The following is a 16,259-nucleotide window of genomic DNA, read 5'->3' on the forward strand; positions in this document are numbered from 1 at the left end:
ATCGATTCGGACATCGAATCGGACACGTCCGTGTTCGACGTGAAATCACCAAGCAGGGAAAACGGTCGTCGAAGTTCGACGTCGACGAACAACAACAATCCATTGCCAGGAGACGCGACGCCGACGCCCGGAAGTCCGACGAAGGCGGTTCGCAGCAACTCGGAGAGTCAGAACACGCCGGAAAAGAAATGCGTAACCACGATGAGCGGCAACAATATAGCGTGATACTATCAGAACTTCCGTTTCGAGTTTCGATCGAGCCTGAAGAATTTATGGGACAGCGCCCAGAGATTCTGGTGAGTCTCGTGCGAGCAGCTTGCGATCGAGAAACGATCTAGCGATACCGCGCAGAGATACTAGCAAAATAACACGATACTTTTATGAAAGAGAGAAAGAGAGTGTGCGTGTGTGTGTGTGTATGTGGGTGTGCGCGCACGAGAGAAAGAGAGAGAGAGAGAGAGATGACTTCGACGGAAATCAAATCGAGAGTGAAAGACTAACGCGAATAGCGACGACACGAACGACGAAGAAGGAAAATTAGAACTACTTTGGACGAGTTTGTCGAGAATGCGTGGTTTGTTCAGGAAATAATGAGATTCGGTTGATGAGTATTTAAATTAGCATCGAGTGGCGGCAAAAATAATTCGAGTAAGCTGATCGTTGCGAGACGGAATTGAGCAGAAAATAATTATAATCTTTGTTGCGACAAATTAGTATTCGTAGAAAATTGTTGTAATCACTCGACGAACGATTAATTTTTCTTTCTTGGTTTCGCTTATTATTAATCGCGATGATTCGCTCGAATCATTAATCGGATAACGTTTTGCTCCGACTCTGCAAAGTGATCCATTTAGCGATATGGTGCTATAAAGATAATTTATATAGATCATTGAAAAAAGAATGACAAAAAAATACTTATAAAACTGCTACAGTCGAAATAGGAAACTTAAACGTCTGGTTGACAAATTGATTGTTGGTATTATTAACCCTTATCCGGATAGTGTACGGTATACGACGCCAATGAATAGTCACCGACAAAAGTAGAAATCACGTCGAAATCGTATTGATTTTCAAGAAATTTTACGATAAAAATGTCTAAAGGAACAATCTTGTTATTTTCGAAGCAGACCACGTACACGATCGAAGAACAATGAAAAACAGATCTCCTGATCATCAAAATCAATCTAACGAGAATTCTGAAAAGCCGTTTCAGTCGATATGGAACAAATCGATTTATCTTTGCGAGAACAAATACAAGAACTCGAAGATTCGAAAAAGATTCATTCGCTTAGAAAGATGCATCCGACTAAAATGAAATGTACGTCGAGAAAAGTTCCACGTTTGACTATCCGATTCATCTTCGACGGAGAATATTCGATTAAACATCGGGGAAAATTTGTGCCGCAACGCGAATCTTCGTTTAACACTGTCTTCGTTTAGCAGTGATCGCATTCGACTTTCGTTCGGTCGCTAAAATTGTTACCTGTTTCTTTTTTCTTTGTTTTTAAGCGAAGTGCAATATAATAGCGACGTTTTACCGACGAATATCGGATCGTGTCGTTAATAAGAATGCTTTATTTGGTACATATGTGTATTCTGTTGCGTATCGTCAATTTTTTAGCGATTTCGTTTTTGCAGAAAGGTTTATTTAAAGAGTTCAGATGTACCGTTTGAATAGAAAAGTTAATTTTATCTTGGGAATATCTCGGATCTTTCATTGTTTTTTATTCATAATATAAACGTTGAAAAATTTTTGATTTAGTAACTGTTAGATACTTTTGACGCTTATTATTTTCATCGAGGCATTTTGATCGTAAACGTTGATGAATTGCATTTTGTAGTTGCAATTAATCGAACAATTCATTGTTGCATAGACGTTTAATCCAGTTAGCCGATTCATCGATTAACATTAATACTAGTCATTCATTTTCAAACTGCCGATTACGTTTGCTACATGTGTCTCCTCGATTTTCTCGTTCATTTAAATTAATTATTCGCTACAGTTCCAGTACGCTCATCGTCGCATCGCATGTCATTAAAGTATCGACCCACTTTCAACTGTACATACACCTTCCAAACAATTTTTAAGCGAAGCACTATTATAACAATTATTACAATGAAATACAACAATATTTTCGCGAATGAATTTTCTCCTTAACGCTAGAACAGCCAGCGTTAAATTGGCGTGGAAGATCTTTTGTATTTCGTAACGATCAAATAAATTAATTTCTACTATATTACATGAACATAACGCGTGGTAATATATTGGCTTACGTCGCTACACGTTACACCGTTACGAAGGGGTGGTAATATAACGAGGATCTATCGTATGCGAGGATCTGGGTCTTCTTAATAATACCGAGTTTTTTTCTCCGGTGCCTGCAAACTTTAGCGATAAATTTCACGATCCACCTTTACGTTCAAATAATTTCTGCTATTAAAACTAAGAAATCCGGCATTCTTTCGACTTTGGCTGCTCTAGCGTTAAATGTGAAATGAACGAAGGAATTCGGTAAAAGAATGAACAAGTAATAAACAAATAAGTTGCAATACACATAGAATAATTTGTTTGTCTCGACAAAGGCCAACATACGTTTCTCCGAGAGTATCTTGACACGAAATGTTAAGCTTTTATTTTTTTCGCGAAGACCAAATTTAAAATCTGTCGGTTTAACGTGCTCGATCCGAACGTTATCTCGATACGACAAACGTAGCTGTTATTTTATATCACGCTATCCGTGAACGAAGAAAATTTGACGAAACGAAGGAAATCGAGGGTCGCTGAAAGTTTCTCGACTCGTAATAGAGAGAAACAGAAAGGTCACACACTAACGAGGTAAAAAGAAAGAAGGATTAAGAAAAAAAGAGAAGAAGATTCACTCGCGACGCAACGATTGCGTCGAGAGATTTATTTTTTGCACGCACGAGAAAAACATTTCAAAAGACTAATATATATAAATATAAATATAAATACAAATATAAATATAAATATAAATATAAATACAAATATAAATATATAAATAAATGAATAAATAAATGAATATATATATTATATATATACGTACATAAGTAGGTTTCACTTAATAAGAGCTACGCGTTACAACGCGTGAGGCTTCTTGTTTGCTACTCGCGCGAAAATAAACCGAGAAGAAAAAGAGACGAGGAAAAATGGGAGATCTAGCGTTTCTAATCGTAGAATATAAATATCGTACAGGTTTTTTCTCAACACACAGACATATCTCGATAAAATTGTCCCAGCTTCTTAGTGGAACGACGTGCGCAATGTAACACGCGATTAGCACAGTTTTTAATCGAAGGCTCGTTATAGTCGTTAAATGAAATCGTATCCTGCCGATCGTGAGAATCTTAAGAAATCGACGGTACGTTCTGCTCGTTCCTGATCGATAACAGGGTCGTAGAACGCGAACGAGTTGAACCGGTAGAATGTTGTATCGTCGTATTACCTCGTGTTCGTAGAAACAGTTTTTGTCGGATCGTTGCATATCGAATGATCGATTTTCAACCATTCAAAGTCACTATTTCGAGTCAATATTTCAGGACAACAATAGAACGGAACGAAATCCGTGTAACATTTTATTACGAATCGCGCGATCAAGAGGTTCTACATATGCAATGGCCATTTAGTAGAATGTTCAGGGAAATCATACCCCCTCGTCGAACGCACAATACAGCGTTAGCGTAATAAATTTCAATTAAAAAATACGAATTCTAAAAATGCGGTATAACTCGAAAGAACAACCACGATTACACTGAAACGAACATTTTTAAATTAGAAATAAATCGACCATCTCGAATGTAACGATCTAATAGTTTACGAGAGGTTACTCTCGCGAAAAATTAAATGTCTATTAGAAATTTGATAAAGAAACTCATTACTATCCACCTATGCCTATATCTTATTTTTTCGTCAATTGGCAAAACATTTGTTTTTAGGAACGACTAACTCGTTAGTTGAAGGAGTTTCCGAAGCAATGTAAAAAAACTATCTGATAAATTTTCATTTTAGTTTGTATACACACGAGTGGAAAAAAATAATATTTAATTTTTCACGCGAATAACCTTCGTTAAACGTTTTCTTAACGGAATCCCGCGTACTACATCCGCTTGGATGGTAAATCCTTTGCAACGTACAGTGGCGCACATATTTCTCCAGAAAAGAGAATCTCTCGAGGCTAAAGCACGAATATGTTTTGTACGCTTAAATAATTGCCGATATCGCTGCGATCGATCGATTAAACTTATTTCGAATAAAGATTAGACCGGTAGGAAGAAATACGCGAGTCACTGTATGTAGATAATCGAAAGCAGCACACCGGACAACGAAAGAAACGCGCCAGCCCTCGAGAAGAAGGTAATTTTCAATGTTCAGTTTTCGATTCTCTGTTAATCGTTGACGAATCGTCAGCGAATATTGAACATTGTAGAAACACCGAATCGAAGAATCCTACCGACGCCACGCGACGCCACGCTACAGAAGGAAAAGTTAGCGAAACCGTTCGTAAATAGATAGACGAGAGTAGTCGCGAAATGTTCGCTAGAATCAAAAATTACAAACGTCGGAGTCTCTCGTTTTAGATGTACATAAGTACGTAACTGTACGTTGTAATCGCGCACAGCGACTCGTTCCTAAATATCCCCGGCTACGTGCGAGGATCATCGGTCGAAAGAAAGAAAATGAATGACTCTCTTTTGCCAACAGAATCGATCGAACGCGAATTTCAACTCGATACGAGAATTTCGTTAGACCAGAAAGTTTCGACGCTTCAACGATTCCGTTTGTTACTTAATACCGTTTAACTGGATCAGTTCGACCGAAATAAAAATGGCTTATACGGGCAAAACGAAACTGATAACACAAATATTTTATCCTTACACGAATACCGAATGGACGACGTTCAAGTAGTGGAACGCGTTAACCTTCGAATTACTCTATTGCCATCGATCGAATCATGATCAAAAGTAAAAAGGGATTAAAATTCTATTCTCAATTACATCGCCGTTATTTCGGGATGTGTAATGTCGCACAATTGGATCTCGAAGAGTTCGAATCGGTTGCTCGCGTGTCCCTCTATCTTCTTAATCGAACTTAATCCTTGTGTTTTGTCTGTATCAGCCATTCTATTTAGATCACTTTTTTTACCAACAAAATAATATCTAGTCGATTCAGCATCTATTATATTTCTTGCATATTTATTGTATATTTTAGATAAATGAAATATTATTGTATTTTTAAGGAACATTAAGGAGGATCGTGATTCGTGCAGTTACTAGTTACTAGAGAGGCAATATTGTGTTCCGATCATGAACGAAATGATCAAAATTTAACGCGTTGACTACCGAATTAAAATGCCGCGTTTCCTTGTTCCGCTTCGACCCAGCGCAACGCGTCGTTACAAAAACATAGGAAAATAAAGCCTTTTAGCATTAATCTTGGAACGACCGAAGACTAAAAACTTACTATCGATTGAAAACCGTGTGACACTTGGATGACACTGCATCGAGTCGAAAGGAAATATTGTATAATCACTGTTCGATTGTACGATAATAACTAGAAACCGAACAATATCGAACGAAATAAAAATCTGATAGAAAAATTTACTTCCGGATGTATGGAACATAAAAGAGTCAAGAGTCGAGTCATTCGCTGTCTCAAGATTAAATGGACGAAGGCGGCGGCCAACGCGTTAAAGAAAACCTCCAAAGTCATCGATAAAATAGATTCTCGCGATACTTCCTGTCGTTATGTACTTCGTTCGAAACGGATTCGTTGGTTTTCAAAACGATAACAAGAAAATCGATGAAGATACGATTACCGTGTATGGAAGGAAACGGAAATGGACACGTTAAGCCTCGCTCGATAGGCGATTAGGATTGCTCCTCGTTCTTTACCGACTCGATATTCCTGTATTTGTACCAAAAGCATTCCATTAAGAAGCTTGCAGGTAGAAAATGTAAAAAAAGAAAAAAATAAATAAAAGAAAGGTGTCATGATCGTACGACGAACGACACCTTTCGCACGCATAATTGCTAGATAGGTAGGTAGGAGTAAAATAATAACGATAATAAAGTAAAAAAAAAAGAAAAATAACAGGGAGAGAGAATGAATGTGGGCGAAACGAATTCGTTTGTTACGTTTCGTGATAATGAATATCGGGCTTTGCAATACGCGTGATCGCAAGATCCTAAACTAATAGACAAAACGAGAAGTATGAGAGAAACATTGCATGATTGTTCGGCGAACGAAAAAGAACGCGTGCGTGCGTGCGTGCGTGTAAGTGTGCGTTCGAATTGTCGTTGAATCGTTTAATATCGTACGCGATACGCGTAACAATCGATCTGTATTATCCGCTCAGATACGAAACGATTCCGCATAAATAACCGCTCGTTCATTTATTTAGGGACTAAGCTCGTTATTTCCTTACTTTATTAACGAGATTTTAAACGCCATTTTACCGAATTCTCTTTGCAACTTTTAAAACTTGAGTGCAAGATAATAGAGAATTATACGATAAATTATCAAAATATTCTGTTACCGCGCATTAAAGGACACGCGGTTGAAAATCTGATAATCCGAGAAAGAGGTTTAACGCGTACTCTCGCAAATCCGAGTCAAATGTAAAATAAAATTTTTATTTTATGGGATCGAAATATTCTAATAAAAGAAGAAGTTTCATTCTACGTATATGTATACTTGCGGAGCGTGTATTTAAACAACCTATACGCGATGATGGCTCTGTGGTATCCTCGAAACTAGTATTCGGAGAATCATCGAAAAGGCATTATTTATATTTAATATATTTTTAGATACAGAACGTTTTTTATTTATATTTATAGTTAATTAAACAAACGATAGACAGTTCTTTCTTCGTGCAACAATATTTCCTGCGTTACCATCGTGTTAAATCGTATTATTTTATAGTGAAATGTTGCGAAGAAGAAGCTGCAAACGAAAAAAAAAATAAAGGTAGATGTTATTTGCACGTGACAAAATAATCGACAGTTTTCAGATTAAACCACGTACCTTGATACACGAAATCGATCGTATCGAACCACTATTGCTCGAACCTGCGGAGTCATTTTGTGTCTAAACAGATAATATAAATTTAACTTGACACACAGACACACCACTAACTTATAAATTGAAATTAGGCGTAAGCTTGGCGGTTATCTATTTATTAATGTAAAACTATTCGTACGACATAAGTAACGCGATATACAGAGATTTCGTCTACATAATGGAAACAACTTGCAAATATACGTCTAGGGTTCTACAGTTCTATAGTCTAGATAATACGACGGAATAATATTGAATTTACTAGGAAGAAAAATATTTTGGAAATATTGAAAAAGATCGAAACGAAGGTAGTTGTTAACTTAATTATCAAGGTATATGATATTGTATAATTTAACGTACGAAGACGATAACAGGTCTTTTTGGGTTGAGTTTCAAAGTTTTTCATTCGTTTAATTATTCCATAATACAGGTATCGAATAATCTAGACATACTAAGAATTACGATATTCCGAAAACTGTTCGCTGTTTCCATTATTTGGAACTGGATCTCTGTAGTTAAAAGAAAAGGGAAGAAGAAAAAACGGACGCAATGAAGCGAAGGGAAAAAGAGAGACGAGAATACAAGTGGAAACAAATTACCGGCCATATTAAGTTAGGATTTTATATCGTGCGAATTTATGGATGGAAAGAGAACACTTAAGGTACTTTGGCGAATAATAATAGTCGGAGAGAATGAATTTACCGTCCCGAGGTTCGAATAACTCGGGACTAGGCTTTCTGTCTCCTATTCTTTTTCGTTTGTAATCGAACGCGAACGTCGTATATTATAGCTGTACGGACAAATTAATAATACTCGCTATCCCTCACGTGTCTACAATTTATTTTTCGACTCGTTTTTTCCGCGCCATCGTCGCTCTGCGTCGAAGCGCGACATCCTCCTCGAATTCTTCCTCGACGATTCTATCCGATCGAACGCGAACAAACATTCAACGATTATCCTGTACAGCGTATATACCTTTATACGCGGTATCTCCGAAACGTCGATTCGTTTGCTCGCGGCTTACGTACTTGTACGATACTCTTTGAGCGTTTGCGAACACGTTTTAATTTCGATTCACTCGATGGAAGAAAAAACTCAAGGAGAATTCCTGTGCTTGTCGCCTCGTACGCAGAGGATGTGCTTTCCTGAAGGACGAAAATTACAAGTTTTGCACGAACAAGCAGAACACTGTAGGAATAATACAAAATTCCCGAAACATCGTATCCTTAAGGCATTATAAGCTAGGCAGATAGAAGAGATTTTTATACAATTTATAAGGCGATTTGCAATCGATTGATTTGTCTCGCACGTTTACCTGTTGACCTTTTGTTATGATACACACACAGCCTTGCTCAAGAAATCCGATTATACGAACTAAAACGTTACGCAATTTTAACGACCTCGTCGCACCAAAATATGTTAATCGATTCGACCAGATCTCGTACTTAAAAAAGAATGCGGATTATGCAAGAAAGTATTTAATTCGCGTAAAAAGAAATAAATATTGTTGCTTTTAACGCGTTGACTGACACGCTGATCAAAAATCGGTTGCGAACTTTCGACTGGAAAGCAGAATACTCGACGCCTGTAAATCCTATTTACGTTTTCCTCAAAAGATGTTACGGTATTTAACATCTTTCGTTAAAGCGAAATCGAGATAATCATTCATAAATTGGTTAGATTTTACGATAGAAATTCTCGTGATAGCCAACGCGTTAAATGTTTCGACATCGAAAATGTTGCACTCGCATCGTCTAAATCCAGTGTATCCAACGGTGTATCTCGTAACCAACTTTTTCGACGTGCAGAGTAAATAAATAAAAAATACGTTCGAAACATTTGAGCGGTATTTATATTCGTAACTGTAGGCTGCATAAATAGTAGACATTCGAAAAACGTGGAAATCATTTAAAACGACAAGCTGTATCTCAGCTGGATCTTTTGAGCGAGCGCTAAAGCGAAGAGGCTGCATCGAGGATGCATCGGCTGCTGCAGGATTCTCTCGTCGTTCGCAAATGTTCAATTAACCGATTTATTAACGTGCTTAACGCTCTCGTATTATTGGCTCGGCATTTACCTATCTCTCCATTGGAGCAATACGTAAACGTTTGTACAAAATGATTACAGAAAAAAACTATTTATCTCTACGTTGACTATCAACAATTCCATTCACGAACAATGTTCGCTTTGATGCGGAAATCAGTGTCCTACTAGCGAGAAACGAGGCTAATTGCAGCTGAATAACGTCGTTTTGACATCCTGTGCACGAAGTCGAAGCTCTGCCAAGCTCTCGAGCTAGCCAAACCTCTCCGATCAGCTGACACCTTGTTCTCTAACAATTATTATGCCTACTCCGTTACCGAAATTCGCTAATCAAATAACCTCGTGAATAACTCGCGAAGGGGAGATTCCTTTTTACCCGGATTTATCGAAACGATTATATTTTTAACGCGTTTGCTGCAACCTAAAAGACCGTAGAAAATATACCGCGTGAAGAATGAAGATATATCGCGTATCGAAATTTCGAATTTTTCGAAATTACGTTATTTCAAATTTTCTCTGGATTCGCTCGGAGAAGTTCCGATGAAAAAATTTCGAAGATTTTCGGCGGCCTATGAAATCGAGAACGTGTAACGACGGTTGGCAGATACGGAATAACGCATCGTGGATCGACGATACTTGGACGGTGGTAGCGGACGTGTTAAACGTGAAACAAATATCCTAATTATACCTATGGGTAAAACTTGGGTTATTCTAATAAAAAATTCAAAAAAAAAAAAGAAAGCGGAAAGGGAACATTGTCCTAAAATAGAAGCGTTGTTTGGCACTGTACCCTTAGCGAATTCGATTTTTGCACACTCGATTAGTTAGTGAAATTTAGTAAAAAGCGTAATTTTAGAGGGATTTTCCACCGAGTTAATCGCTCTATTATAAAGTAAAATCGCTTCTTTTCGCGCTGTATTATTTAGATTATTATTTAAATATAGACAAGTATTTGATCCGATCAGTATCCTGAACGCCGAATTAATCGATATTTATAGACATAATGTAGTAACGAAAATATTGCTTTTACGATTGTTCAGCGATGTTGCGATACGCTATCGATATCTCGACAATGAAAAATTTCGAAATCGAAATGTCGTACACGAGGGATCCGTTACGTTTCGTACGAACGTACTTTGATTTTGAGTATCGATTATATGTGCTTCGTGTGAAGTTTTTCACTACAAAACCATAAACCTCGAGCTAATTCGTGTAAAGAAACGAATAAAATTATATTTCGTCGGAGACAATTCGGATGTACCGATCGATCTTGAAAATTTCACAAATTCCGATAAACTAAAAAACGTTAAGATTCGATATCGATTATTCAGCGTTTCCACGTTACTGCAGGTTTGTTTAACGCGTTTTAACAAAGCTTTCAACGGTTTCGAGTTCGTTTATGATATCGACGGTTGATTTCGAGTCTCTGTTATAAAAACGTTAAATCGTTAAAGAAACTCGTGAAAAGAAAGTGTGTAACGGAATAGCCCATAATGAAAAAAGCTCGTTGTCGTCGACTGAGCGGTCGATCGATCGCAAAAATTTGTTGTAATCTCGGGTGAAACGGTTCATATCAAAGATACATAATCAATATTCTGGTTAAAGGATCCCAGACACGTACAGCGATTCGATTTACCAGTTACGTATCGTATATACCGAGTATTTGGTAACGTCCATGACAACTGACAATAACGGCTGTGAGTCCGCAAGTTCTTTTGTTTTCTTTCCAAAAAGTATACCGTACCGTAAATCATTTCGCTTGACTTGCCTATAACTGAACTGCTACTCTTCTCGAAATTCTCGTGAAAACTGAACGTATTTACGGCTCCAAAATGTTGCTTACTCCTATTTCAAAAATTTACCACATAAAAAGAAGAGTAAATTATAAATTATTGAAACGCGTTTAAAATTTCATTCAGTTTCCATGTAGAAATTTCGAAAAAAGGAACGACAATCTTACTCGATCGATACGACAGATACACGCATACACAATGATTTACGCGCTCGCGTGTATACAGCCGACTTTGAAATGTTACAAAATACTTGTCACTTATTTTGCGAACAAAAAGCACGTAAGATGGTTACGTCTGTTCGAGCGTTACTTATTGTATATTTCAGAATCGATCAAAACAATATATGGCGTTTCAATGTTCTACTATATAGAATACACTGCTCGAAAGACGTAACCACGAGATGAGCGAATCCCATGAAGCCAGTTTAAAATGTTCAAATAGTTTTCGATCGTGAAATCGATTAACCGGAAATGCGCGTACTTTACGCGCAAAGTGTTCGTAAAAATTTAACGATCGCTCTCGGAATGATCGAGAATCTGCGCTAAATTTAATGCACTTGCAGTAAACTATTTTTTTACGAAGATAAAAGAAATCATCCTGCCCCGAAATCCTTGTTCCGCGTGGCAAAAAACTAGCCTCCTTTCATTTAAACGTTCGATTTCGAAATACCACGAACGACTAAAGCGCCCTCTGCCGAATTTAAATGAATATTTATTCGAAACAAACGCAATCGCTACACCAACTGATCCGATTACAATATCGATCGCAATTATACATCATTTTAATTACACTTGAAATCGATCATTTTTGTTCTTGTATAGTTTTGCCGGTGAAGCGACTACAAATACAATGTACAAGTTATATTGTACTAACGAATATTACTGATACTTGTCACGCAATGACTATGAATTATTGTGTATTATTATTATTATAAAATATATCGTTAGTTTTCAAGCAAACGAGTAAACACGAGAATATGGGGAGATAAAAAATTGTAACATATTTGTTGATGGCCAATATCAAATATGTATAAAAGTAATAATAATGCAACATTACTAATAAACAAATATTATTAACTTTCTTCTAAACTTACTACCCAATTTATCGAGCATGTACATGAATAACGCAAGCCTCCCACCGAGATAAATAAAATAGCGTTCTATTGCCAATCGTTATATCGCTATGCATTCTTAAATCCTCTGTGTCTACGACAACTTTTTCCTAATTCTCTCGTAAAGAAAAACAAATAATAAATCCGACGATTCTTTTTTTTATTTCGACAATTTTCGTTATATTTGTAATCATCGTTTATAATAATTATCTGGCCGAGCTGAAGTAAACAATACTCTTTTACTTATTCGCCTCTATTACATAAAATACAGAATGTTTTCTACTGTATAGTTACAATAAATTTTATTAGACGTAACGCTTAAACGTACGAAATTTAAGTGTGTACGAAAAAACTATGTGAACCAAAATATTTATGAAACACATGGTTATGTTGTGTAAAACTTATTCCTAAACGATGTCGCGCGAACCTTAAGTGCCGTTTGGAAATAAAATTGTTAATCAAATTAATTAAATAATGCCAAAACGTCCATGTCCGTTTGAGGATGATTTATTGCCTCAATTAAAAATACACGTGGGTCAAAAACAAATTAATAACGGCGTGGGTCATGAAGAACGAATGAAAGATGTTTATGGTATGAAGGTTATGATATAAGGATATTTCGTGTTTTCGTTCTAATCTCTAGTTTTTGCGATGCATACAGGAAAAACGTTAAATTTATTAAAGGAAGGTGTTAAAACACTGTCACAGAGATTAAATAGTTCTATGGAAATGAATTCCACTGATCTACCTTCACCACAAATACTTTCCGCTTGCAAACCTAAACATGAACGTAATTCTAAGCAAATGGTATTAAACAGTAAATTAGAATTATTGGGAATAGATAAAGCCATACAAGTAAGTATTTTATTTCTTCTAGAAGTATATTCTATTTTACACGATTACTTTACGGTACTATAAAACTAATTACCTTTCTGTTTTAATAATTTTCTTAGGATACTCGACCAAAATATGATCTTTGCGAATGTAGTCAAGTAATAACTTCAACTACGTGTAATAAATGTTCATATTGCGATCAACAATTGTGTAATTCTTGTCTCTTCGAGTGCATTAGTTGTTCAGAGTTATTTTGTCAGAATTGTTCTCTACCCGCGTAAGTGTTGCTCTTTATTTTCTGCTTTATAGTTGAAAAATATCATGGCATCGTTTTTATTTATTTATAGGTATGATCAAGAAGAAAAAAACAAGTGCCTTAATTGTTATAGATGAAACCAGCAATGTTTTATATTATTTTTTATAATTCATATTTGTTTTCTTTCTGCTAATAATATGAAAAGAAATGGAAAAAATAAACTGAAACATGCATGACTTTGTAGTAAATAGCAATGTTATTTCTTATCCTTGCTATGAAAAAGAAACCATACAAGTATTTATCAGTATTTATCGACACTTTAAGGAAAAACTTTTGTTGTGTTTTAATTGTTTTCTACTAGAATAGTATTTACAAAAGTGTAGTATAGTTAAAGTTTTATTTGGTTAGGGTTTAGTATCAATACTAAAATTAAATTATTCATTCCGATGACCGTTTTAGCTATAAAAGATTTAAATATTCTTTAACACTGGAACTAGCCTGGAGATTGAATCGCTGGTATCCGTGTATTTCAAACGTTTTTTACGTTTGAAAAGAAAATGCAACAATTTATTTCGACTAATCCTTCCGTATCAACACTTATGTTTTATATTAACATTTATATTTATGTAAATATTAAATACAACATTACGTCAGGCTTATTCAAAATTGCCTCCTTATTGCTCACCGCTGTTGTTACCATGGATACACGGAAAGGAATAGATTAGATAGATGAGCAATCTTATTATAATCATCGTTGTTTTCTGGTATTGTGCTTTTTCATGAGAGCCAAACAAGTAAGTAGAGGGGGAAACTGACGCGGAGGGGCCCCCATGCTGGACCGACTTGTATTAGACATTGCACGTGCATCGTCTAAATTTCAACATGACAGAAAGTAAGTTTTTCTTCGAGAAAAAATGTCTTCCTTCTAAATGGTATAAAAATTTGTTTCAATGCTCAAACTTCCTTATAAATTTCTGTCTTCGAATTTAGATACTAGTATCATCAGAAAAGGAAAAGAATCAAAGTTGCCGGTATGTGTCAACGAGGAAAAGGATATTAATGTTACACTAAAAAATAAAAGATCGGTAAAATATCAATATTATTTATAAATTTAACTATTGATCACGACCATTAACATTCAATATAAATTATATATTACAGAATGTTAAAAAAAAAGAAGAATGTAATGCAGCACGATATTATAAGAAAAATATGAAAGCTCCAATGAAGCAAAAGAATAAATTTCCAAAAGATACTGAAAAAATAAGTATCTCAAATATGCCTTTAAGGTACGATAAAAAGATGTACGAATATCAAATTCTTCAACTGGATAGAATATTCAAACAATCTGCAAATTGTCCGATACTAACTCGAGACGAATTAAAAATGTTATTCGTAAAATATAAATCAGATGGGCATTATAGAGCAAACAAAATTTTACCATCATTTACAAGTATCTTAGATAATTCAAACAATATCATTAATGAAACTAAACAGTTTTGTGACCAAATGCAATATGTTCCTAGTTTCAATACCAAAGAAACAAATACCAAAACGTTAGATACGTTTGCAACTCCATATTACTATATTGATAAAGAAAATTTAAGCGCGTGTGCAAATACAAGTAGTATGGATAATAAAATTGACAATAAGTGTCTTTCTATTGGTCAAAATCCTTTTAACAATAACAACAATAATCAATTATTTACAAACCACGATATGGAAATAAATAGCATAAATATATTAGATGGTATTCCAAATTTTAACCAATCAAGATTAGATTTAAATGCAAAGAAAAATTTTAGCACAGAAGATTATTTTTCATACAATTTTATGAATACTCAGAATATACCGGAAGAACATCATGATTGCACAAACAAGAATTTACTTTATAATATATTTGATTCAAATTCTCAATACAAAAATTTAAGTAATAATGAAACTCTGCAACAGCATGATACGCGTGATATAATGCAGTATGACTCGCAGTTAAATTCAGAATTTTGGAATGACGCCTGCTCAAATAAATGGAGCATGCATAAAAACAATAATCAGTACTGTAAATATGCACATTCAACTGTTAGTCCTTACACTAATGATTTAAAATCATGCTGCAATGTAAATAATTCTATGACTGCTTCTCAAATGACATTAATTAAAAATCACCTTGAAAATGGAAGTAATTTTAATCCTTCCATTCATATACATACTAATCCTTTCATAAATAGTGAAAAAAATGTAATGTATGATTTTAACGATAATATCATTACTCAAGAGAATTTTAATCCTCCCTCTGCAGATTCAAATATGATATCAGATAACTTTCTTGCTGAATCGAATGCATCTACTTATGCTAATTTTGTTGATCAGCTCATGTAAAAAAATATGGCGGTTGAACTTATAGATTTTAATTTATTTAAATTTTATATTTTTGTTACAAATATTTATATTTTTAAAGTTTTATAAGACGCAGAAAGCTACTGAATTAATAAAAATAAGATATATACATATATAAAATATTTACTATATATTAATATACATTCTTAAAGTGTATATATGTACATAAGCATTATGCATATATATACATTATGCTCAAAAGACATAAGTACACAAATTTAATCATTTTCTCAGGTAGTCCAAGAATATTTTAAATACATCCGCTATTAAATACAAAACAAATATAATATAATAATATATATCCATCTTTATACAATCTTTTCCTATTCATAAATATCTCAATCGTCGTTTATATAAAAGAATACATTTTCAAAATGTTTATAATACATAAAAATCATAACTGACTATAATTATGTAAACTAATCTGAGATACAGTCTATTAGACAACATATACTATATGTAAGAGTTTTAATTAATTAAGTCATGAAATTTTGTTAGTTATTTATTACAAACAAAATATGTTTTATTTTAAAAGTTTCAAAATATTACAAGTTATTTATGCGTATTTAAACCAAAGCATGGTCCCAAGAAACATCTTATCTATCGTTTTGTAGTAATACTTATTATTTAAATATAGTACTGTATTGTCGCCTTTTAATAGAATACTCATTATATTTTTAATATGAAATGCTTTAAATATAAACGATAAAATAAAATAAAAATTATTAATTTTATTTTACTTCATCATTG

The 16,259-nt window shown here is 34.6% G+C and overlaps 4 protein-coding genes across 9 annotated transcripts in view; 3 read left to right on the forward strand and 1 right to left on the reverse strand.

Moving 5' to 3' along the window:
* Nucleotides 1-12,511, forward strand: part of sff (BRSK family serine/threonine-protein kinase sugar-free frosting) — a 32,750-nt gene extending 20,239 nt beyond the window's left edge. For 3 of the 4 annotated variants that reach the window (XM_076532324.1, XM_012298829.2, XM_076532321.1), the window contains exon 13: nt 1-12,511. In XM_076532324.1, the coding sequence (XP_076388439.1) occupies nt 1-225 (225 nt within the window). In that variant the 3' untranslated portion in view covers nt 226-12,511. The other variant, XM_076532326.1, reaches the window with a different exon arrangement.
* ATP7 (copper-transporting ATPase 1) overlaps nt 6,801-16,259 on the reverse strand; it is a 23,296-nt gene continuing 13,837 nt past the window's right edge. Inside the window, exons 16-18 of one of the 3 annotated variants that reach the window (XR_013038323.1) lie at nt 8,391-15,772; nt 7,043-7,105; nt 6,801-6,961 (exon numbers count right to left, since the gene is read on the reverse strand). The gene's annotated coding sequence lies outside the window, so the exon portion shown is untranslated. Of the gene's footprint in view, nt 7,106-8,390; nt 15,773-16,259 lie in introns of all 3 variants that reach the window. The other 2 variants (XR_013038321.1, XR_013038322.1) reach the window with 2 other exon arrangements.
* On the forward strand, nt 12,475-13,360 carry LOC100874804 (apoptosis regulatory protein Siva). The gene is made up of 4 exons (XM_003700366.3): nt 12,475-12,614; nt 12,684-12,877; nt 12,976-13,133; nt 13,204-13,360. Exons 1-4 carry the CDS (start codon nt 12,497-12,499, stop codon nt 13,247-13,249), a joined length of 516 nt encoding a protein of 171 aa, XP_003700414.2. The 5' UTR covers nt 12,475-12,496; the 3' UTR covers nt 13,250-13,360.
* Nucleotides 13,863-16,232, forward strand: LOC105664352 (uncharacterized). Its single transcript, XM_012298828.2, has 3 exons — nt 13,863-14,004; nt 14,103-14,197; nt 14,274-16,232. Exons 1-3 carry the CDS (start codon nt 13,995-13,997, stop codon nt 15,489-15,491), a joined length of 1,323 nt encoding a protein of 440 aa, XP_012154218.2. The 5' UTR covers nt 13,863-13,994; the 3' UTR covers nt 15,492-16,232.

Source organism: Megachile rotundata, chromosome 1 (assembly GCF_050947335.1).
Source record: "Megachile rotundata isolate GNS110a chromosome 1, iyMegRotu1, whole genome shotgun sequence".
Classification (NCBI taxonomy): Eukaryota; Metazoa; Arthropoda; class Insecta; order Hymenoptera; family Megachilidae; genus Megachile; species Megachile rotundata.